General features: G+C 42.9%; 6 protein-coding genes across 6 annotated transcripts; 2 read left to right on the forward strand and 4 right to left on the reverse strand.

The window, feature by feature from the left end:
- The first annotated feature begins 643 nt into the window (after positions 1 to 643).
- Positions 644 to 3,061, forward strand: EAF01_008028 (uncharacterized protein). Its single transcript, XM_038916284.1, has 6 exons — positions 644 to 827; positions 897 to 929; positions 1,016 to 1,056; positions 1,115 to 1,176; positions 1,235 to 1,706; positions 1,757 to 3,061. Exons 1-6 carry the CDS (start codon positions 803 to 805, stop codon positions 2,876 to 2,878), a joined length of 1,755 nt encoding a protein of 584 aa, XP_038768755.1. The 5' UTR covers positions 644 to 802; the 3' UTR covers positions 2,879 to 3,061.
- Positions 3,062 to 3,411: 350 nt separating this feature from the next.
- EAF01_008029 (uncharacterized protein) lies at positions 3,412 to 6,427 on the reverse strand (the record flags this gene model as incomplete). Its single annotated transcript, XM_038916285.1, has 6 exons — positions 3,412 to 5,247; positions 5,319 to 5,372; positions 5,425 to 5,523; positions 5,597 to 5,652; positions 5,708 to 5,853; positions 5,898 to 6,427. 6 exons carry the CDS (start codon positions 6,425 to 6,427, stop codon positions 3,412 to 3,414), a joined length of 2,721 nt encoding a protein of 906 aa, XP_038768756.1.
- A 578-nt stretch (positions 6,428 to 7,005) lies between these two features.
- On the reverse strand, positions 7,006 to 9,231 carry EAF01_008030 (uncharacterized protein). The gene is made up of 6 exons (XM_038916286.1): positions 9,017 to 9,231; positions 8,541 to 8,945; positions 8,120 to 8,487; positions 7,966 to 8,070; positions 7,541 to 7,909; positions 7,006 to 7,471 (listed from the first exon to the last, which is right to left on the reverse strand). The coding sequence occupies exons 1-6, from the start codon at positions 9,061 to 9,063 to the stop codon at positions 7,269 to 7,271; spliced, it is 1,497 nt and encodes a 498-aa protein (XP_038768757.1). The 5' UTR covers positions 9,064 to 9,231; the 3' UTR covers positions 7,006 to 7,268.
- A 983-nt stretch (positions 9,232 to 10,214) lies between these two features.
- On the reverse strand, positions 10,215 to 14,155 carry EAF01_008031 (uncharacterized protein). The gene is made up of 5 exons (XM_038916287.1): positions 13,812 to 14,155; positions 13,562 to 13,748; positions 11,013 to 13,506; positions 10,759 to 10,963; positions 10,215 to 10,702 (listed from the first exon to the last, which is right to left on the reverse strand). Exons 1-5 carry the CDS (start codon positions 13,889 to 13,891, stop codon positions 10,663 to 10,665), a joined length of 3,006 nt encoding a protein of 1,001 aa, XP_038768758.1. The 5' UTR covers positions 13,892 to 14,155; the 3' UTR covers positions 10,215 to 10,662.
- Positions 14,156 to 15,269: 1,114 nt separating this feature from the next.
- On the reverse strand, positions 15,270 to 17,333 carry EAF01_008032 (uncharacterized protein; the record flags this gene model as incomplete). Its single annotated transcript, XM_038916288.1, has 1 exon — positions 15,270 to 17,333. One exon carries the CDS (start codon positions 17,331 to 17,333, stop codon positions 15,270 to 15,272), a length of 2,064 nt encoding a protein of 687 aa, XP_038768759.1.
- A 4,759-nt stretch (positions 17,334 to 22,092) lies between these two features.
- EAF01_008033 (uncharacterized protein) lies at positions 22,093 to 22,632 on the forward strand (the record flags this gene model as incomplete). Its single annotated transcript, XM_038916289.1, has 2 exons — positions 22,093 to 22,282; positions 22,589 to 22,632. The coding sequence occupies 2 exons, from the start codon at positions 22,093 to 22,095 to the stop codon at positions 22,630 to 22,632; spliced, it is 234 nt and encodes a 77-aa protein (XP_038768760.1).
- Between the last annotated feature and the right edge of the window lie 85 nt (positions 22,633 to 22,717).

A 22,717-nucleotide genomic window follows, 5' to 3' on the forward strand; every position in this document is an offset into this window, starting at 1 on the left:
TTGTGGCAGAGGAAGACATATCAATGAATATAAATAAAATGATAAACATCGAATATCAGGTATCAATTCAAGATAGTATATCAAAATCTCTTCTTATTCTTTACTTTTTTTTCCTGTTCTTCAATTAGCTCTAGCTATTCAGCCTATATATCTGCATAGATATAGGTAACTTCGAATCCTTTCTTCTCCTACTGCAATAGTAATAATAACAAAAGATCAAGTTCTTTGTAAATAGCCTTATATTTTTAATACTGCTCTCCACAAATAGCAATTTTGAAAAAGGGGGTTTCCTTAGAAGTAAACTTCGTATTAGATTTCTACTTATTTGTCTCTCAAACTATGTTGGTATCTGAGTAGGTTGATCTAGACAGCTTCGAACGCATGATGCAACCCATGATCCACAATACTATATTAGATGATGACCTCCAAACCTCCCTCAAGCTTGCTCTAATTATCGTTTTACCTGATTTACCACTTGAATATTCGAGAATGTGAACAAATGCAAACAATGTCTACTCCTTTGACTCATGGAAGAAAATACAACAGCAACGTCAAACCCCAAGCAGTGTGTGCCACACAAGGCTGAAAAGGCTGAGATTGATCAGCCACAAACATTTGACCCCGCCAATGAATCTCGAGTCCCGTCAAGCTAATCTAATCCAAGATAGGCTTAGCATACGATAGGCTCTAGGACCCCACCACCAAAAACTTTAAACTTTCGATTGAGATTTTCCTTTTCCTTTCCTCCTTCCCTCTGGCATAAGCCAGGAAGGGTACCATAAATTTCGTCAAGTTTGTCAAGATGAAGTACGTTCTTGTATCTGGAGGTGTGTATATGATTGGATCATCTTTTTTGCTTTTGGATCAAGAAAAATGAGTGTTAACATGGTTTTTAGGTGTCATTTCCGGCATTGGAAAGGGCGTTATTGGTATGTTACCACATTTTGGGAGTGACGACAAAGAGATATGAAAGATACAAAATGAGTGATATACTGATGAAGTGGTTGCGCAATAGCCTCTTCCACCGGCTTGTTACTTAAGACGATTGGATTGAAGATATGTTCCCCATAAACCAAAAAATCAGGCAGAATCTTTGTGCTAACTTCGAAAGAACGTCACATCCATTAAAATCGATCCTTACATGAATGTTGATGCCGGAACCATGAATCCTCTCGAGTGCGTCTAATTTGTCTGTCTACGAAATCTGGGCTTGAGCTAATGGGCGAGTGTGTAGGCATGGAGAGGTCTTTGTTCTCGATGATGGAGGAGAAGTCGATCTCGATCTTGGAAACTACGAGCGCTATCTCAATATCACCCTTACTCGCGAAAATAATATCACCACGGGCAAAGTCTACCAGCATGTCATCGAGCGTGAACGTAGAGGCGATTATCTCGGAAAGACTGTCCAAGTTGTGCCACATTTGACCGATGCAATTCAAGACTGGATCGAGAGAGTTGCGCGAATTCCTGTCGACGACACAAAGGAGACTCCAGATGTTTGTATCATTGAGTTGGGTGGTACCGTTGGCGACATTGAGAGTGCTCCATTCATTGAGGCTATGAGACAATTGAAGAGAAGAGCTGGGAAAGGCAATTTCTTGCAAATCCATGTCTCTCTGGTGCCAGTTATCCAAGGCGAGCAGAAGACAAAGCCAACCCAACAAGCCATCAGAGACGTTGGTAGAGCTGGATTGGTCCCAGATTTGGTAAATTCCTCAACTAAAATTCCCGAAGTTCTGCGGGCTAATTATTCTAGATTGCTTGCCGATGTGATGTTCCACTCGAAAAAAGTACCATTGAGAAGATCGCGATGTTCTGTCAGGTTGAAGGCGAACAAGTCGTTGGTGTACACAATGTCAAATCTACTTACCACGTTCCTTTACTTCTCGAACAGCAAGGTCTTATCTCGACACTGAACAAAATTCTCAACCTCAACGAAATCTCCATGGCAAAAGCTGCTGTTGAAAAGGGACAGCGAACATGGGCCGAGTGGAAGTCCCTCACAAGCCAACAAGAACGCTCATTTGATGATGTTTCCATTGTCCTTGTTGGTAAATATACCAAACTTCACGACTCATACCTTAGTGTTATCAAATCACTTGAACATTCAGCGATGCGATGTGGAAAGAAGCTTAAGCTGATCTGGGTTGAAGCTGAGCACCTCGAGGATGATGCCAAGCCAACTGAGTTTCACAAGGCGTGGCATGAGGTCTGCACAGCAGATGGTATTCTCGTTCCTGGAGGATTCGGTGACCGTGGAACGGAGGGTATGATCGCAGCTGCAAAGTGGGCACGTACCAACATGACGCCTTATTTAGGAATCTGTCTGGGGATGCAAATTGCCGTTATTGAATTTGCTCGTAATGTCTGTGGCATCACTTCCGCTAATTCGGTGGAGCTTAATGCAAATGCAACCGATAAAGTTATTATCTACATGCCAGAGATTGACAAGGTAAATCTTGGTGGAACCATGCGTCTCGGATTACGCCCTACAGAATTCCAGCCGGGATCTGAATGGTCTCGTCTCCGTAAGCTTTATGGCGATAAAACCGAAGTCCACGAACGTCATCGTCATCGATATGAAGTCAATCCCGAGTATGTTGACCGATTACACGATGGTGGTCTTGAATTCGTTGGAAAGGATGACAAGGGTGAGAGAATGGAAATCGTTGAGATCAAGGATCATCCTTGGTACGTAGGTGTACAATTCCATCCGGAATACCTCTCCCGAGTCTTGGCTCCAAGTAAATCATACTTGGGGTTTGTAGCAGCAGCAGCGGGATGTTTGGAAAAGATCACGGAGGATTGTTTGAAAGCTGAGTTAGACAACAGCGTCAATGGGGATTTGTCAAATGGAATCAATGGTGTTACGATCTAAGGAAACTGGGACGGAAGGGACTTTTGCATTGGGTTTGGCTGGATGGAAGAATCATAATGTGCCCTTATGTTTGGCTATTTTATAGAAAAATATTCGAAATGGCGGATACATTTCATGGCGTTATCATGGCTGTAATTATACTGGATAAATGAGACATCTAAATGACATACCATCTCTCACTCCATCTCGCTGACAGTAAAGTGATACGCACAGTTGGATCCAGAGGAGTTGCCCGCAGATAAGTGTCTGAGTATCTCAAGCTTACTAATTTTGCGGAGAATGTGCATTCTTTCACAGGTTATTGCGAATGGGAGCAGCATTCATCTCATACGTGGAAACATCGAGGCGCCAAAGAGGAGAGAATTTCATAAGTTACTTTAATCGGAGAAGTCCAATCGAGATGGATCATGTCGGCCATTTATGACTGTTTGATGTCATGATCTCGACAGCGTCTTGTCAATTTCCCAAGATGTTAATTGAATTTTCCCTTTCTCCAGTCAAAGCATAATTACGCCCTCACATCCTACCCAATCCTAAACATCTTCCTCTTTCTCGTCAGTCCTAAGATCGTAAAGGAAAAGTTCAATCCCATGAATCGCTCTTCTCTCCTCCTCATCCTCGAATTCCCTAAAAACCGATAAAAGATCATTTCCCATCAACTTCATCGATTTTACCGGAATTCCCGTCTCTCTCTCGGCCAACATTTCTTTCATGTCATATATCGTCGTCCCGTTCAGTAATCCGGTCAAATATACAATGCCTTTTAGAACTTCCTCTTGGCCCTTGAACTCAATAACGGTGCAAAATAAAATCGAACCCTTGAGTTCAGGGATCTCAAGAGCGCGGAGTAGAAAGGGTTTGTCGACTTCTTTTTGTAAGCCTAGGGGGAACTCGGGCCAAACAACTTTTTCGGAAGATTTTTTCCGGGACGCTCTTCTCCCTCTGGCTCCACCTATTACGATTCCTCCTCCGATGTCTATCGATTCCATAGACGTATGACTTCCAAAATGGCGCCTGCCTCGTCCTTCGCCTGATGCGCTTGTTATTTTAATTCTTTCGTAATCTCCAAAGTCTTCGAAACCTCCCAAATCTCCCCCCGCATACCCGGCTGATCTTGTTGGCCCTCTCATATGTTCAGGAGTTTCCCTCTGGGACACTGGTTTCATATGTTCAGGCGTAGACTCAAATTGTCTCAAATAACTTGGCGTGGCGTCAGCTTCATAAGAGAAATCCTTAGGTCCCCTTGGGCTGCCTTGATTGTGAGTTGGCCGTTCATCACCTTCCCTTACCGTAGAAAGTGGGGGTCCTCTGCTAGGATTCATGACTCTCAGCACACCTTGTTGTTGCTGAGTAAGACTGGTCTGAGGAACACCGGGGAAAAGACCACCTCTTCTTGAGTTGTCCTGGAGTACTGCATGTTTCCAATTTTCTGGAAATGGAGCGGGCACTTTGTATTGTGGTTTTGTTCTTTGGCCCTGTGCTCTCATTGACATCGACAGGTAGTTATTAACAGATACTCTGTTTCTCATGACCAGCGCGCGTGTATGAACAGTCTCGTATTCGGACATGGCATCAATAGGATTCTCTCGAACAAATTTTAGGACCTCTTCTACTTTTTCATGCTCCACGGTCGCATAAAATAGTTCGAAAAGATCGAGTGGGTAGGATTCTTCTTCTTCCCTCACAGGCAGGCCAAGACCTCCCCCTGGCCTGGTTGTGATGTCGTTCCATGGAATCGGAAGCTCTCCGAGCTCGGGTTCGGGGGAATAGGGAGCTGGAAGCATGGGAGTTGCTAGATCTTGATACAATTTCTTAAATTGTAGGGTCCTTCGGTATAGATCTTCGACATGAATTCGAGCTTCGCCTTGTACGATCAGACAATCCATTACCAATTTGTGCAGGGTGTCACTGTACAATCGATCCCTGCGAACTTGTTCTCTGGCTCGATTTTCGATATCTCTCTTTAACTTAGCCATAGGCTTCTGCTCCTCAGGCTGGTCTGGATCTATCTCGCCCTCGGATTCAGATGGCAGTGCATCGTACGCTCCATTGTAGAAATCTATATCATCTTGTGTAGCAAGTGTATGCACTCCACCTACTTCTTCATTTAATCCTAGCCAGATATTCGCTACTTTATAAAGTTTAAGTCTAAATCTTCCCGGGGGACCAGGCCCTCGGCGTTTTTCATCACCTCCCCATTCCAAGTCGGCAATTGTCGAATATGCAAGTGATGAGTTTCCATCCTGGCACCATTCAGTTGTGTGTATCATTTGCCAAATTATTACTCCGAGTTGCCATACATTCGAGTGAGTTCCATAGCGAATATTGTTGAGAATATTCCCATCGCCTGCTTCACGCATGGATTTAGGCTATATTCGAGGATTAGTGCACGGAAAATGTGGCGTTGGGAGTAAGAAAGCATAATTGTTTTTGCACATACCATTGGATCCATCCACGGTCTTTCCAACGGACGTTCTCGAGTTCTAAGTTGTTCCTTGCAGAGAAAATTAGTCGCTGTATGTTCAGGAACCCAAGAGTGGACTTACAGGTAACTTATACCTCTCTGTTCCAAGGCGTCTATGTTTGAAATTGTAAAGTAGGTCTTGCTCAAGGGGTACCTCTGCGCTATGTCCGTAATCACCAATCTATTTATTTTACGTTTTAGCAATACGATAAATGTTAGATAGTCGTCTTATAACTAAAAAATGACAATCGTACCTTCATTATATTTGATCCTCTATGTTCATCATCTCTGGGACCAGCGCCCATAAAAACTGAGGAATGGTAAACAGGTATGAACTCAAATATGTGATCGAAGCTTTAGCTTACCATTTTGACCTTTAAAATCAAAGTGAACTATCTCATCCCGATCCCATCGGTCCTCATTCAGATCTTCGTGTCCAGAATGCATCGCGTATAGACCGCGGGCTATACAATGAAAAGCATCCCATATCTCATGTTCCTCAAATATAATTCTACACAGTCAGTTGCTATCATATCGCTCGATACAAAAACTTACCTATCATGGAAGTGCATAAATATCCAATTTGAGAGATCTCCCTTCTCACAATCTTCCAAATATATCCTAGTTACAGGACCAGTTCTATCCGCATACACCGTATTGAGACCTCGATCCTCATAGATCCTCCGAAACATCTTCACCAGATGTTGCGATTTCGTATGTCGCAGCAACTCGTACATTTGCGCTTCTTCTCGCATGTCTCCCCAGCCACCTCCTTGCTGTTTCACGACTATTCTTTCGAAGGGTAATCGACCCGGCGTGCCCTCTGGAGGTTGCCGATATGTTAACCTCCATTTTCCCGCTGTGCCATTCCCGCCTTCGCCCATGATTTTTACCCCCGTCCATGAGGGCACAGGTCCCATCCGACTTTCCTTGGACCAGAGTGGTTCGGAGGCTAACCATGCTCTTCCACGAGCAGTCATTTCTTGTTGGGTTGCGTTGTACATTTTGGGAGGCCTCTTATCGAGTTGGAATCCAAGGCGTTTCTCGGCCTCCTTCAACGTTTCGCCGGGTAGTAGTAAACTCATCTTGGTGTATCGTGGTGTGAGATTTCTAGCTTTGGATTTAGATTTATCCTACGTCCTGGAGGATTGACTAGGCTATTGGTTTACAACTAGCTATACGTAACCAATACACTGAGATTTGAATTCAATCGAACACGACTTGTTGGATAGCATATGGATATGTGTTTTGTATTACTGGAAATGGTAAATTAAAGTTGCTTTGTGGGAGGCATCTCCTTTGTTTCTTATGCACGGTGGCTGTTCTTGGATAACAAATAATGCTTCTTTGTGTACTTTATTCTTTGGTGTGTATTGAACACGAGAAATCTCTAGTGGATTAAAAGCCAGATAAAAGAAACAATCTTCTAGGAAAGACGTTAAGAGCTTTGCAGCAAAAAGCACACTGAAAGCTAGCAGGGAAGTAAAGACCATATTTTTCTCTCCTTATTTATGTTCGTTAGTCCGGTCGCTATTCTTCTCAAGTCCATATAGCTGGTTCGTACTCTTAATACCGAGGCAATATTATCGTTCTTTTTGACATGTATATTACTAGCTGGAATTTGAGCCTGCAGAATGTTCAATGGTCGATCGTTATCTATGCAATTAATCTTGAGATTTGAATTTCCGAGGCTTTCGAGGCACTTCACTACCAGTAGGAAACGGCTCTTCTTCAGGAAAAATCAAGTCCATATATATATCATTTCAATTCTGACTATGTGAATATAATCAAGGTATCTGCTTTCAACCAAAACCACCCAGTGCCGAATCCCGATACTGAAACTCCAAGCACGATAAGTGTCCGCTGCCTAACTCATCTCTTTCTTCTTTCTCCAGGGTATATTGCCATGCCACTCCACTTCAATCTCTAAACCTGATCTGCACCTTTATCATGCATTTCATGGTGTTCCGTCTCAACAGCCCCATTATGTTCAATTCCCTTTGAGATGTCATCCGGAAGGGTACCGAGTGCGCGGTCACCGAAGAGAAGGTCGATTTCTTCAAGGGAGAGTTGTTTAGTTTCCTTGAAGAAGAAAAATACGATCGGGATAGTAACTACCACGTTCCATGCTGTGATGAATTTCGTTAGTACATATTCTAATTTAACGACGAAGGGAAACCCAGGAAAAAAAAACTTACCAGCAAACAGGAAATAAAATTTCCACGTCAGCGCCTTCAAAGCTGGAGGCGAAACTTGTGCCCAGAAGGTAGCGACAAGCCAGTTACCAATACCGGTTGCAAATGCATTCCCACGAGCACGGATTTGCATGGGCATGACTTCGGACATGTAAACCCAGGAGATGGGGCCCCATGAGAAGGAGAAGATGACTGTGACGCAGAAAATGAAGAAGACTCCTCCGATGGAGAGACCGCGCTGTGCATTATCGGGATCAATGCGACTGTTAATTATAGATTGGCATACAAGAGCGATGGTGATACCGACGGTTCCCCAGAGGAGTGGCTTGCGACGTCCGACTCGGTCGATCATGAAGGTGATGAAGATGAGATCTGGAGTTTGTTGTTAGTTTCTGTTACCATACTGGGTGGTAGCAAATTTGACTTACTGCCTAGAGGTCCCATGCAATTGTAAATTCCAGAGACGAGTAGAGCTTTGTTTCCAGTGATTCCCAACGCCTTGTACATGGTATTTTGGTAGTAACCAATAACGTCTATCTCATGTCAGCAACCATATATCTCCTGCATTCTCTTCAAACTTACTAATTCCAGTGAATTGAGTAAATGCTTGAACAGCAACTCCATGACCCAATCTTGTTCTCCATTGTGGCACTGTAAACATGACTCTCCATCCTGGTACCGTAATTGCCTTTTCTGCTGCAATTGTTTCTTTGATTTCGTTAAATTCCCTGACGATGAATTCATCATTCGAACCGGTAAAATGCAATTTCCTTAGAATCGCCAATGCCTGATCTTCACGATCGGTTTCCATAAGATGACGAGGCGACTCGGGGAAGAAGAGAATACCAGAAGCGAGGATGATGCAAGGAATCATTTGTACAGCGAGTGGTACTCGCCATTGAATAGGACTGTCTTTTGTAACACCACAGCCATATCCTACCCAAGTTGATCTTGTATCAAGTCAGTAATCTCTCTCAAAGTTCCAGAGAAACAAGAAACATACACAATAAAACCCACTCCAATCATCTGTTGACTCAATCCCACAATCAATCCTCTAATTTTCGGGTCCGCACACTCAGCATTGTAAACCGGTACAGCCATACTGAGCAAACCGACCGCCCAACCTGTAAATATACGACCTACGAGAATCATGGCCAGATTCTGTGCAGCAGTTTGTAATACTGCTCCAACAAGACAGATCAATGCACCCATGAAGATCGTAATTCTTCGTCCATATCGATCCATAGTAAGACCGCCCTGAAGGGCACCAAACACAGCACCACCATTGAAGGTTGAGTTGATGGCACCGATAATAGAAGAATCTTGTGTGGTGTTGAAGAAGGTGAGGAAGTTTCGAGAGGCTATCACATCTGTCATAACACCTGCATCGTAACCAAAAAGAAACGATCTACAATCAAGAAATGATTAGAAACCTCCACATCGCTTGAGACAACATGTCAACGAAAACCTCAAACATACCCAGTAGATGCAAACACCGCCAACGAGATATTGAAAAGTTTTCCCATTTTGTCGTCCTAGTTCCCTTGAAACTACTTTATCGTGGAGCTCAAAGACAACGACGAGAGTTAAAAAAAAAGATTCAAGAACAAAATTCTTGGCAATTACAACGTAGAGTGGCATGGTACTATATCTATATATGAAGAGTACAAGACGACCCTGTCATGCCAATCACTGAATTGGTACATCTAGGTAGCATCTGCACTGCACCGGATAAAACGAACCTCTGTGTTGGAACATGGATAATTGGAACTCCTCGCCTATTTCCTCACCACGCCGATTCCCCAACCAAAGGAAGAAAAACCATGTTGAACCCGCATCTGCACATCCGAGGATATGATCCAGTGCGTATGCTGACGTCCATCTATTGGTGGAAATTATGTGCTTTCCATCACGAAGCGAAAAGGCTGGTGATATTCATATTTAGCCTAATTATCCTCTCCACATTTTCGCAGGCCAGGGGCTAACCTTCACTTACCCTGCCGAACCATAGACGCCTACTAATCTACTCAACCCCATGGAGTAAGCCTCAATGCGGGGTATTCCCAAGGTAAGATTTACCAACCGCTGGGCCAATTGGCTCCGCTCCATCTTAGTTCAGAAAAATCGGATCATCTTCTTCCATGGATACAAAGAGCTTAACGCTTCGCGAGTACATGAGTACGTTTACATTTACCCGGTCTCGAACCATTTCTCAGGTGTATGGTGTTTGCCACTACTAGGTACTTATTGACACGAGGTACGCACGAGACCAAGAACATTGATTGTTGACCGATCTTATGAGTCAAGGACTCTTCAATCCTTGGGACAGACGAGGCGAGAACTGCTGTGACCTGGGGGCAAAACACCATTATTTCGCATTTCGTTGTATTGTGGTGTCAACAATAAGGACATTTCTTTTTTCCATTCATCGAATGAACGATCCCAGGGCCACGACAATCATGAGGCAAAACCTAAAAGGACAACCATAACTTCTACAGATTTTACAACGGACCAATCAAATCGACACTCCAGAACTGATAGGCTGATTATGCAGTCGGACACTTTGAGTGTTTGTAGGGGTTGTTCGATACATTGGTGATTTGCGAAGAGACCTTCTAAATGTTGCATATACAAATATGCATGCGAAAAACTTAACCAATTTGACGAAGCTCTGATTCTCTCTGAGCTTCATCCCAGTGAGGACCAGAATTCTCAATTCGAACAGTTCTCTTGTTATTGGCGCCGCAACAAGATAGTGATAGGAGAGTAAAAATGATTAATATTTCTCCCCACATCAACCAGCCGGGCAAAACAATGTATGTCCTTATGACCTAGACTAATATTGCGAGTACAATAGATCCTCATTCGATTTCATTGAAGTGAAATTATCATTCCATTCAAACGATCAAGTCAAATCACTTCTAACGCTAAAGATCAGATCACTTCTGCTCTTTCTTCCTCAAATCGTCTCCCTTTAGCAAGACACTTTCGATTCCCGTAAATGCCACACATAAATCAATCAGCTCAATGATATTATCCAACGCCATGCCAGTCACAATGCATTCAATTACAAATGCTACCAGTTTCTCCAAGAAACTGTCAAGCATGCATACCCACTCCACCTACTAATATATACCCTGCGTACGATATTGGAAAGTGTCGTATCTATCCATTTTCAATTAGCACTCATCCACGATCAAGAGAGGGACAGAAAATCATACAATCGGGTATAATAACTCCCCAAAGACTTTCCAATCAAGTCAATCTCCACAAACGTCTCTGCTTCATCGGCACTCATTTGCAGCTGAAACCTCTGCCTCAGACTATTTGTTGCTTGAGCAACTCCATACGAAAAACAAGGCATCTTTGATTCTCGTCCCATCATACTAACGAGATCAATTAGATGATCTGCTGATCTGCGTAATGCTACATTTTGTTAGATGTTAATCGTCCATAAATATCCTGAAAATCATACCTTGGAAAGCTTGTTTGCATAACTTTTTGTAATCGTCAAATGCAGGTGACCCAACACCTCCTAGGACATCAACATAATCCTGTGTCAATTTGAAAGGGGCAGCTTCGAAACCAACCGACCCTGGAGAGTTGGAAAGCATAAAGCCGAAGTCGATGTGAATAATGTGCCCTTCGTTATCGATGAGAACATTACCATTATGTCGATCTTTCAACTGTAAAATGTAAGAGATAATGCTATATGCTGCGAGTGATCTTTTGAACGCGCCTTCTGCAGCTTTGTATGCATCACTGTCGGGTGGTCCAAAGGTCTTAACGAAATGATCTTTCAACGTGGCAATTCTCCTTCGGGGATTTTGTCCTGATTCAATCGTGGCAAGTGTGAGACTACGCTTTAACGAATGTAAGGATACACCGTTCGTGATTGTCTCTATCAAACCAGATGACTCTCCAGTAACCAAAATTCTCATTCGTTTGACCCAAACTGGAGTTCCTGCATCCTGCCAGATCTTATCACAGGATTGGATGAGCTGACATGCAAATGCTTCTTGTCGTAAATCAGCACCTGTTTTTACGATAACACTCAAAACATCCCAATTCTTCATCCACCCATATGGCGAAGATTTTCTGATACGTTCTTTCTTGACATTCCACGCTTCTCCAAATGTTGCAGCACTTGGATCGTCTCTATCCCCTTTTCTTTGGACACCACCAGTCTTTTGATCGTTCTCCATTCGAGCTGCTCCAGCTCCAACATTAATCACAGCATCCGGATCGGTTGGTGATTCTTCCTCGATATCTTCCGGTGCAACATTTGCTGCTGCTGCGTTCGCTTTTTCCATAATCATGTCAAAAGTCTGAGGTTGCACATTGTCTTCTGAGTCGTAGTTTTGCTCTTCAAGACTCTGTATACTGGCGATAATTTTGTGACGAATTGCATCAACCTCATGTTTGGGTCTTTTCCCACTCGTTGAATTAAGCTGGGTAAGCATTTGTGTAGCAGTCCTGATATGTGTTGTGAGGGTAGAAAAGTCCGGTTGATCTTTCTCTCCTGATCGACCTGCTCCAGGAATCGTCATCTTCCTTTTCGGCGTAGGACTGATAGATCTAGACGTTGATGTTCCGGATGTCCTAGGTGTTGCAACACCGGATAAGCTTGATAAAGTCGTTGCACCGCTTGATTTGCGCGTAGGCCGGGAGGCCGTTACATTTCCCTTATAAGTCGGGGTATGGACGTCCTCCTCGTCATGATCTGTTTCTTTGATTAATGGTGAGCTGCCCAAATCGCCACTGATCGGCTCAAAAACACTATCGGGGGTATTATCCGTACTTTTGATGATGTGACTACCGTACAATCGTCCAGATTCCGAGAGGTCAAATCTTCGTCTCTTATGGGTTCCTTCCTCTGACACTAATCGGCTCAATAAACGTTCATTGTCTAAAGTTTCCGGATTGAAGGAGAAGTCATCTCGAAGTACTTCTACCATCAAAAGATATGGTACTTTTTCGGCGCTATTCAATACTGTCGCTTCCGCTGGGTTCAGACGAACAATACGGTGATGTTTACTTTTGCTAGGAATTCCATCCACGAGAGTGGCGGGACAGATGACTGGTATATCAACTTCAGCTGGTAAGTCCTGAGCAATAAGTGCAAGTTCAGCACGCAATGCACTAAGACGCGCTGGCTTTGGAACAATAACTAAACGATTTGATATATCCTCCAGAGCTGTTAAAAACTGAGTCTCAGAACGAAAATAGTTCTGCCTTAATAGTTTAACTTTTTGCTTGTCAGTCAATGATGCTGTAGTGACGATTTTCCCCCCATGTGAATGCTGTGAGTATCTTTTATTGATAGGTTCGGTCAATCTTGTTGGAAGACCAGCTGTAACGGGTGTTGCTGGTCTACTAGGTAAATTTGGATTTCTTAATTCAGGAAGAGATGCCGAGCTTGAATTTCGAGGGTCTAATGCTTTGAGGTCTAAATGCGAAGGCCGTATTTGTTCTAGGGGCACCTTTCGGCTAGATTTCGATGAGGTGGGTCTTGTTAAGGAGTTCGATCGAGCCAGATCTGGTGGGGCTTCAGAGGGTCCAGCACTATTCAGACCACCACTGCCTGGAGCGCTGCCAATCCTTGCGGCTTCTCTCCTCTGCTTTGTTCGTGTAGATCCCGGTGTCGTTGTATGACTTCGAACAATCTTTTGTGTCTGCATCTGACTGGTATCTGCGACCACATTCCCTGTACTTTGAGGCTTCCGTGCCTGTGAAATAGCCAATGGCCCAGCCCACTTTGGTAGAAAAGGAACTGCAATACTCGCTAGGACGAAACTTGCTAGAACAGTAACAGGTAAGACATTCTCACTGATCTTCTTCGTTGGAGCCTCCGATACCCCGAATACGATATGCTGGACCTTGTTATATATTCGCCTGCATGTTTTGAAAGCTTCGGATTGGGGATTCGCAGAAAGATCGTGGAGATATGTTTGAAACAACCAGAATGTCTACGATTCTAGTTAGTGATTCGTCCAATCTTCTAAGTCTTGTCTCCAAACACACCAATAATGCAGCATTGACCGATTCCTCGCACAAATCCAGAATGAATTCCTCCAGAGCCACAGACTCATTATCGACACTGATAATTAGGTGACATAGCTGCGGGAGGAAGAACTCAATCTCCTCGTAACTAAATTGTCGCAACTTCGAGCAAAGAACATAATGTATGCCAACATGGTCTGCATACCGTCTGCCAACTCAAGCAATCAGTAAAGAGACTCTGCGATTGAATGGAAAGGGGTAATTGGCATACGAAAGATAGGCTACGGAGAGGAATGGATTCTGATTGAAAACATCGGACTCGATAAATCGCTTTAACAAATCCCAAGACATTTGGTGACTCGGGATCAGCTCCTCAGTTTGCCTAATTCTTGAGTTATAGAAAAGGGTTTGAAGATCAGGGGGGATTTGAGGCGCAATGCCTCTAATAATCTCGGCATTAACAGATTATAAGTATTGTAGTTATCATGACTATGTGAGCCAGAAAATGAGTGTGAGAAAGGTACAATAACTGAGGAAGTATGTATGTATATGTATGTGCAAGAATGAATCGTTTGGTGTCAAATCAATTTCGTCGTCTTGAGCTTGGTTGACCGGTATCTGATTGTATCCTTTCGTATTAAGGTTTGAAAGTGGCAGAATTGGAGAAATGTAAAAGCGGCCAGAAAAGTGGAGTGAATAATTTCAAGGACAGCAAGGCGACAGCCTTAAAGGAAAGTCGAGAACAGCCTCACCGGGAGATTTCGAAGGGTTCTATCAGTCCCGCCCGTTTAAGATAACCAAGAGTTCTCTTATCCACTTGTCTCAGCCTTCTCTTGCATTTTGTCCTAGCATATAACGGTTTTCATCTCGTCGTCGATCCTTCAAATATTCTTGATTTCAGGTAGAATGAACTCTTGTTCATTTCGGAATCAAGTGATTGCGAATTCAGTTGTTCTTGGTTATTATTTGATGAGATAGTACTCACAATCAATTTAACGCCAAATGTCATTTACTTACAGAGCCAAAGAAAAACAAATCACTTCAAATACACAATACCGTATTCACTCTCTATGATATCGATATCTGCACCGACTCAAACAGTCAATTGATGATTGCTACCTGGGATAATTTGACAATATCTCCTGAAGCGTGCCTGAAATCTACCTGCTCAGTACCCCCCTCCTATTGATCCTATGAGATCGATTATATCCATCTTATTCCTTGTTATCGACCATATGATTCCGTTGTGGTTCTTTGGCATATACTTCAAGTGAAACTTTAGCTGCGGTACTTCTTCTGGAAAGTACTGACTATATTGATATTATGCCACTCTTGCGTGGCGTCACAAGTGTGAACTCATCCCGTTAATATTCGTTATCCAATTTCTTTTGATTCGTGTGGATACGCTTCGAGTGAGCACCTGGGTTTAATACTGATCATTAGACATGAGACGCCAGAACTAAGACATAAATCTTCTGACGCAAATGTTTTCTCAATTGATCGGTGGCTGTAATCATCCTCACCGGTCTCATTCAAACCCACATCCGGTGAAAACAATCAGTAAGATATCCGAGTCTAACAGCCTAGTAGTTGCGCACGTTTTCGAAATCGAATTGTAATGACAATCAAAATATATTACTCGCCTGTGAGTGCTATCTCAGATTCCTCTTTCGTGATTCCTACCCCTCATGATTCGCCCATCACATTAAAATCTTGTAGCACATACCTATCACCCCCAAAGTTCATCCTTCCGCCATCTCCTCCCGCCCCCACACTTTAGCACCTCTTCTTTTTCCCAGATCCAACAATCCCAGACCCCACTCTCCCCCCTCCATTCCCCACCGATCGGTTTCCTCGCCAACATCTCCGCCTCTACCCCCTCCTTCCCTCCGAGCACCTCCCTCCCAACCACAACCCTCAACCTTCTAATCGCATCTTCCCCAACCCTTTTCCTTTCCCCATTCATCCACTCAAACAATCTCCTCGTTCTCTTCCCCAACTCTTCTTCCTCCCTCTCACATCTTTCCACTTCCACTATATCCGCTTTATCTTGTGGCTTACTATAATCTAATTCACTTATCTCTGCTTCCCCTAATCTTCCGTTCATCTCTGGTCTTATAACGCTTTTTATTTGATGTCCCCAGCATTCAGGTGCCGGGACATGGAATTCGAGGCTCTTCAACCGAGGTTGTTGAGTAAAAGGAGTGAAAGCTTTATACATCTCTTCATCTGAAATTTCCGGATCAATTCCATCGGTCCTCCAATTATCATTCTCGGAGTTTGAGAGGTTGGAGCCGGGGAGTGACGGTATCTCAATCGCGAGATCTTCAATTGACGGCAAATTAAGAACAGAAACCAGTATGGGCATCTGCTTTGGTAGTCGTGAGCCTGGTCCCCAAGAGGGAAATTGTATCCCATCGTACAAGTGAAGCCTTGTGAGATTCGTATGTTGCAATAGCGCACCTAGTAATTTCTTTGTAGCTGTATATTCAGTTGTGGCGTCGCTGCAGTTCATCATTTTCGGGAACGAAATATCACGGATCGAAAGAGATGTAAGACTTGTTCCGTTACTCGCTATATCCTCCAGAAAATCCACTACTGTTTCCCATTTCGTTTTTACGTCATCTTTCCATGAATTTAGCATTCCATCGATATTCAGCTCTTTCAATCCAGTTAATGCACCCGCGATCCCCAGTTCCTGCATTGCAACCGGACCAGGTTGTACCATATGCAAAGTCTTCAATTTAGACCAATCCATAACTTTTAACCAAACACTCAAGTTAGACACCCCGTCAGGAGAAGGTAGTCGTTCAAGGGGTGTATAACCAATGGCGTCCCACCTATAACCCAGATAAAGCTCTCCCAACCAACCAATATACCACATTGGGAGTATATTCCAAGGAAACTTGACACGTGTCCGCCAATCGACTTTGGGCGTTTCGATATTCCCATACCATCCAGTTCCCCCATCAGGCGATTCCTCAAAATTATATCCTTCGACGACCAATTTTTCCAGCGGGGGAAGTCGTATCGATGTCATATTTTCCCGATCGGTATTGAATTCGCTCGAAAGAAAGGGAAATGCCTCAATCTGATTACCAACCTCGCATCCATGATACGATAATCTCAGCTGCAATTCCCGCATATTCGGGGGGTGAGAGCGCAGAATCTCGAAAAGAAGCCGCATCGGAGCTGGATCTGCCGGGTAGAAATTCATCACATCGGCATGGAGGGAATATAATAATGGAGAACCGAGGATCGAACGCGCATCTTCATGTAGATGATTTCTAATGGCGTTGGAATCCTGTGAGGCTTTGTAATAATATTGATTGGGATCTCTCGTAGGGGGAAGATTGTGTAAGTAAATGCGGATATCTGGATTCGTTATGTTGAGATTGGAGAGTATCTCGGAGGAAATAGCTTTCCGAATTTTCCAGTGCAGTATTGAGAGATTGGAAAGATTGGTAAGGAGATTTGTAATACCGGTCCAGTTTGCGCTTTGGATGTATGGCTCATAGGAACCTGTAATTTCGAATGTTTGGACTGCTTTTCTGTATTCGATGGATGTGGGTTGATTGAAAAATTGAAGTAATTCGTTGGAATCTAATACATCATCTGGGCTCTCAAAATCGATGTGAAGGTTCTGGTAGACCTCTGGCGCTTTCGGCTTGAATGCTCTTGATGAAGAAATGTAGATTTCATCTGACAGACCCATATCCGATTCTTCAAAGGCTGTCCATTCTTCTTCAAGCACTATCATATCGTCCCGTTCATCAAAAGCCTCACGAGCCATCGTTTGTATGATCAAAAATACCCAAACCACGAGAAGTAGCACACTCGAACGTGAAAACTTATAACCACACGAAGACGCCATATCGAATCTCAGTAACAGTGAGTAGCTTGATCATCATCACACTGATAATCTCGTACTTATGTACCTTTCTTTCGTCATGTCATCCTTTAGGCAACTGTGCCCCATGATTTGGGTATTATGTGTTCTCAACCGACAACGTATGTGTATTCTCACCACCCCGCGCCGCAATCCTATTCACTCCATTTCTGCCTTGAGAAATCTACAAGCTTAAAGGATCGAAACAATAATGTTTGTCATTCAGTCATCATGATTATCTTACTCCGCGAATAAAATAGCATATGATAATCCAGAACGATAACGAAAATCAATAAATCATACCATCACGTGATTGCTTTCAAAACTTCTTTTCTCCTTATTTGATCCCAATAAATAAACGATATCACGAACTTACAGAAAAACAACAAGATCGATAATTGAAGAAGCATTGCTTAATACTATGTATAGGTCTCGTAGGTAGATTAATCATTGAGTCACAGCTGCAACAAGCCTCTCATCCGAAACACCCCCCTCAGAAGAAATTCCCCATCAAATTCTCCATACTTGCATCCATCCCATTCCAAATCGCACCACTACAATGAGTTCCTCGTGAAGAAGTAGCGATCTAATTCCCCTCAATTCCATCCGACAAGGTTATATTACCTAAAACAACATAAAAACACCAAATCAAATTTTCTTTGGATTTCGATCTTGAATTTGATACGCGATTTGATGACCGAGATAGATGTTTCATTCTCAGATATCCGAGCCCGGATGATTAATTTATAGGGTCCTTTTTGAGCGAATGCTGAGTCCGGACTGCTCGTTTTGAAGTATGTCTGTTTGATCGAGTATAATTATCTTCGATGTTATACTCATCGCCCACGTGTCAGACACCTAGCACATTTAGAAAAGACATCGCACAGTCTCCATGTGTTGAATGATATTGATTTTGCATCTCAAATGCCACGTCGAAATGCACAACGGAGATAGAAATATCGTAAAAGAAGTCACAACACACACACTCTCTCTCTTCACCCGCCATGATTCACAACCGTACCCACCTACCCAGATAAGAGGGACTCAATATAAATCACCCATCGCACTATCCGCCAAGCAATCAAATCAAGCAAAGTCATGACCACATCTTCATTCAACATAAGTCAGTCCGACTTCCCTGCCCTTTTCCCACATCTTAGAATGCCATCTTACTCGTCTAGCATCCATTCATCTCCTCCAAACATGCCAATTATTTTCCCAAGTTCAATATGTGCTCGATCATAAATCTACTTTTCAACCACCAATCTATCCATCCATTTACCAAACACACCCTATTTCGGAGAGTTTCCCCGCTACAAGTCACGAGTAGCTACCGAGTTGACTGAGAAACTAGAATAGCTAGGTATACTGCTTACTAGCTAGTGACTTCTCTAGCTATACTTACCTACACTCTGGTTCAATATGAACGCGCTTGTATCTTATCCATTCCCTTGATCCGGTAGGAAGATAGAAAGAATTGCTGGATGTGAGAGAAGAGGAAATTATTGAACATCTATCTGAAAAGCAATGCAGAGGGGGAAAGAAAACGAGTGAAAAAATTGCAGTGAAATGATACACGCAGATATAGTCATCCGGCCAAAAGGAATTCCGATCCTCCATCTACCATTCTGAGAAACTTTGAAAATACTCTATTAAGACGCGTCACTGAACACTAGGCAGGGATGAAATGAAGTTTGGAATTGAAGCCGAAAACATCATCACCATGACGAAACTCCAAAACCCATCCTCACCCATCCATCCCAAAAAATATCTCGCACCAATTCGGTTCCGACTCTCCAAGAAATACAAAACCACTACTCAAGCATTCAAGCCCCAACCTACCAAGACAAGACCCCAACCCACCCCCATATCACGACATGGCAACCGACCAGTCCATCACAATTCAAGCAAACCGATGTAACTATACCAGGATACATGATGTAATGTGAATCATTGTAAATGGATGAGGCTGAAGATCAGAAGAAAGAGTGAAATTTGATTTTGTGGGTTGTTCGTTGCATCTCTGTATCCTATCTATCAGGAAGTGATCGATCCGAGGCACTGGATAGAAATGCTAGGTAGTAATACCAGCTATGTATCTGTCTATACTGAAAACTCTATTCGCAGTACGAGATGAAATGAACTTTGTGAAAACAAATATGGATTGGAGTGGAGTGGACATATACTAGGTAGTTACTAGGTAGATATCGAGATGTCGAGAAAATCAATGGTGCAGTACGAAGTACATGACAGCATCTCCCCAATCACCCACCCATTTATTCATCTCATGTGATTCCGATCCGAGGATTTTCCAATCCTACCTAGGAAATTATTTCTGTCATTTGTATGGGATATCTAGTACAAGGACTGGACTGGACTGGATATGATATGATATGGAACGAAGACGCAGCGGTGAACTATCACTACCTACCTACCTACCTAGTATACTACACATACATACATACTACCAAAATGCATCATCATACTCGTTCCCATTGTCGATCATGGGAGCTGTGATTAATTTGAATTGGGGAGGATGGAGTTGGTGTAACCTCGCTTTTGGGATGGGAACGTGAGGTTTTATGTATGTATGGAGCGGGGGAGGGAGGATCCACTTGTTGATTGTAACATTGGGGGATGATGGTGATTATGTGAGGATGGGATTGATTGATCGAGATGATTGCTTACGGTCTGTGGAGAGCACATCGGATTGGATTTGCATCGATCCTTTTAAGGCTACCGTTGAATGCTCCGTGATTCAAGAGTCAAGCCTTATCATTTATGGAGAGGAAGGACACGGACTGATCATGATAGATGTCTATCTAGCGCGAGATGATTGATAAATCATGAATGTGGCTCGAGTGTGGATAATCGGACTGTGAGTTGATGTGATTTGGAAATGTAAGATCTTACAAAGTGATCTTCGGTCGGCATGCACTCAAGTTTGGATGAATGAGACATGATGATGAATATAGAACCAATGAATACCTACTATAAGTAGATGGAGAAGATTTACAACCTGTGCGATTGAATATCCTTGTTTTGTCTTGTGCTCCTTTGGATTGTTAGGTACTAGGTAGGTAAATATGCCTGCTTGCCTACCTCGATACCTACCTATAGCATTAGGTATTTATCAGATTCATATTTCTCGAATCGTGATTGGACTGGAATGAGTGGCTGACTACTGAAAAAGTTCGGGACAGTGGTAAGAACCGGTGGACCTTTCGTGTTTTGGTGCTGCCGTCAGAACTTTAGATACGAGTTCTTCTGTTCATTTCCTAGAAGGGAAGGGCACACGGGGAACTAAGGTCTCGTGCTTATTACTAGGGGTGTGATGATTGGAAATCTATCTAACTTATACCTATTCTATGAGGTACCTTCTAGGTAGGTAGGGAGGTAGGGAGGTAGGTAAGGAAAGGCAATTCCGAAGATGCTACGGAGTACGGCTAGTCTTTGAAATAACTAGAGAGGAAATGAAATACCGAGCAGACCAGAGGAAATGCTTAAATTGAATTGAGTTGTGGTGCGGGCGGCTAGAATGTATACTATCTATCTAGGATCGATTAGATCGATATCTAACATCCAATCCGTCAATTTATAGTCAACAACGCTTCATCGTATACGAAGAAAGTAAACCGACTGTCCAGAAAGAAAATCTAGTCATTCTTCGGAAAGATACAGGATTGCCAGATGGCAATCATGAGGAGGAGAAATAACATCGGCTGCAACAATCACCACTACAAGAAGAACGCACACAAGAGGAAGGTTGGGAAGATTGAAAATAGGGCCGGATGGATTGTGATGATTGATGTGGTACTAGGAATTCGGGCGAGAATTAACGGTGTGATATGTCGGGTAGTTAGCGATGGGGATGGGATTGGATGAGCGGTGATGAGATGATAAATGATGAGATGATGGGATTGATCAAATACTGTATGAAAAGATAGAATCATAAAATCATAGAACGATAAAAGGATGAGACAAGCTGTATTTTATCAACAATTATCTCTCGGAATCTACCAGTAGATTGGTAAGATATATCAGTTCAGTTGGTGATTCAATTGGTTTTGGTTAGATGGAGTGGATAGAACGATGATGAGATGTATCTACCACTAGTTGATCTATCTGGAATTTCTGGATAAGTTACTAGATAATAGATATTAGATACTAGATACTAGATACTAGATAGGTGATACCATACCATCCTTTCTTTCCAATCAGTTGGGTTTTGGTATCGTGATATGGATTACTACATGCTACATACTACATTCTCCACTATTTTGTTTTGTATGGTGTTGATACTCGAGGATGAATGCTGATATCGATATCCATACTAATAATATTGATATTACAACTGATACCAATACCAACACCAACACCAACACCAACACCACTACCAATCCTCAAGATCAAATGAACATCTAGTCCTATCTGAAACCCATCCATCCCAAGTAATCCATCCCATCCTACAAAGAGTAGAAAGGCATACGACAGGTTCTTCTCTCCTTCTTCTTCTTCCTTCCTCCCTTCAATATTAATATCACACGTTACATAGATATGATCAGCATCTTCAAATGGGTGGTAAGATGAATTACAGTATCCTACCCCCATTCAATGTAGTAATTATGCCATGCAACCATCCGTTAAATCCAGATATTTTTTTATGCAGCCAAGATTTCATTCCAAGGTCGAATCCATGGATCGATCCACTGGAACCCTTGCCCCGCATTCTGGTCCGTATGTATGGTTGTTTAGCAGTTGCGATTGTTTTCCAACCACTCTGGACGTTGGATATGGGATATGGGATATGGGATATGGGATATGGGATCTTGAACTGTGGATCGTGGACCTTGGTCTGTGGAATTTCCTGCAGAAATGGTATAGATGGGTAAGATGAATTACTAATAAGGGATTAATCATTCGAATCCTGTCAATCTATTCAAACCAAATCAATATATTCCATTCAACAAATCCCCACGAGTCAAGATTCATATCATTTCCATGTCTCTTCACTCCAACCTTCACTCCATCCAGCCTTCACTCCCCTACACACTTCACTCCCCTTCCATTTCTCACCAGTCACATCGCTTCCCTTCCCTTCCCCATGTCAATTATCGTGCGGAGAAAGTGACTAATTTGAATCATTTCTCACTTACCAGACAACCTGGAAGCCCAAGCTCCAATTAAACCGCCGGGGGGTTGATAAGTCGTGCATGAGATGGCTCCTTTTAGAGAGGAAAGAAAAATAAATTGGCGGGCACAGATAGATAACGTATCAAATGATCATC

The sequence above is a fragment of the Botrytis porri genome, assembly GCF_014898465.1.
Source record: "Botrytis porri strain MUCL 3234 chromosome Unknown BPOR_010, whole genome shotgun sequence".
In the NCBI taxonomy this organism is placed as follows: domain Eukaryota; kingdom Fungi; phylum Ascomycota; class Leotiomycetes; order Helotiales; family Sclerotiniaceae; genus Botrytis; species Botrytis porri.

Coding starts and splice junctions, on each gene's coding strand:
- EAF01_008030 (XM_038916286.1), bottom strand. CDS start 9,063: ATGGGAAAACTTTTCAATATCTCGTTGGCGGTGTTTGCATCTACTGG. Junction 8,946..9,016: donor GCGGTGTTTGCATCTACTGG/GTATGTTTGAGG, acceptor TCTTGATTGTAG/ATCGTTTCTTTTTGGTTACG. Junction 8,071..8,119: donor TACTCAATTCACTGGAATTA/GTAAGTTTGAAG, acceptor GACATGAGATAG/ACGTTATTGGTTACTACCAA.
- EAF01_008031 (XM_038916287.1), bottom strand. CDS start 13,891: ATGTCTTGGGATTTGTTAAAGCGATTTATCGAGTCCGATGTTTTCAAT. Junction 13,507..13,561: donor CGGTCAATGCTGCATTATTG/GTGTGTTTGGAG, acceptor CTAGAATCGTAG/ACATTCTGGTTGTTTCAAAC. Junction 10,703..10,758: donor GGGAGTTATTATACCCGATT/GTATGATTTTCT, acceptor GAAAATGGATAG/ATACGACACTTTCCAATATC.
- EAF01_008028 (XM_038916284.1), top strand. CDS start 803: ATGAAGTACGTTCTTGTATCTGGAG. Junction 828..896: donor GTACGTTCTTGTATCTGGAG/GTGTGTATATGA, acceptor CATGGTTTTTAG/GTGTCATTTCCGGCATTGGA. Junction 1,177..1,234: donor GGAACCATGAATCCTCTCGA/GTGCGTCTAATT, acceptor GCGAGTGTGTAG/GCATGGAGAGGTCTTTGTTC.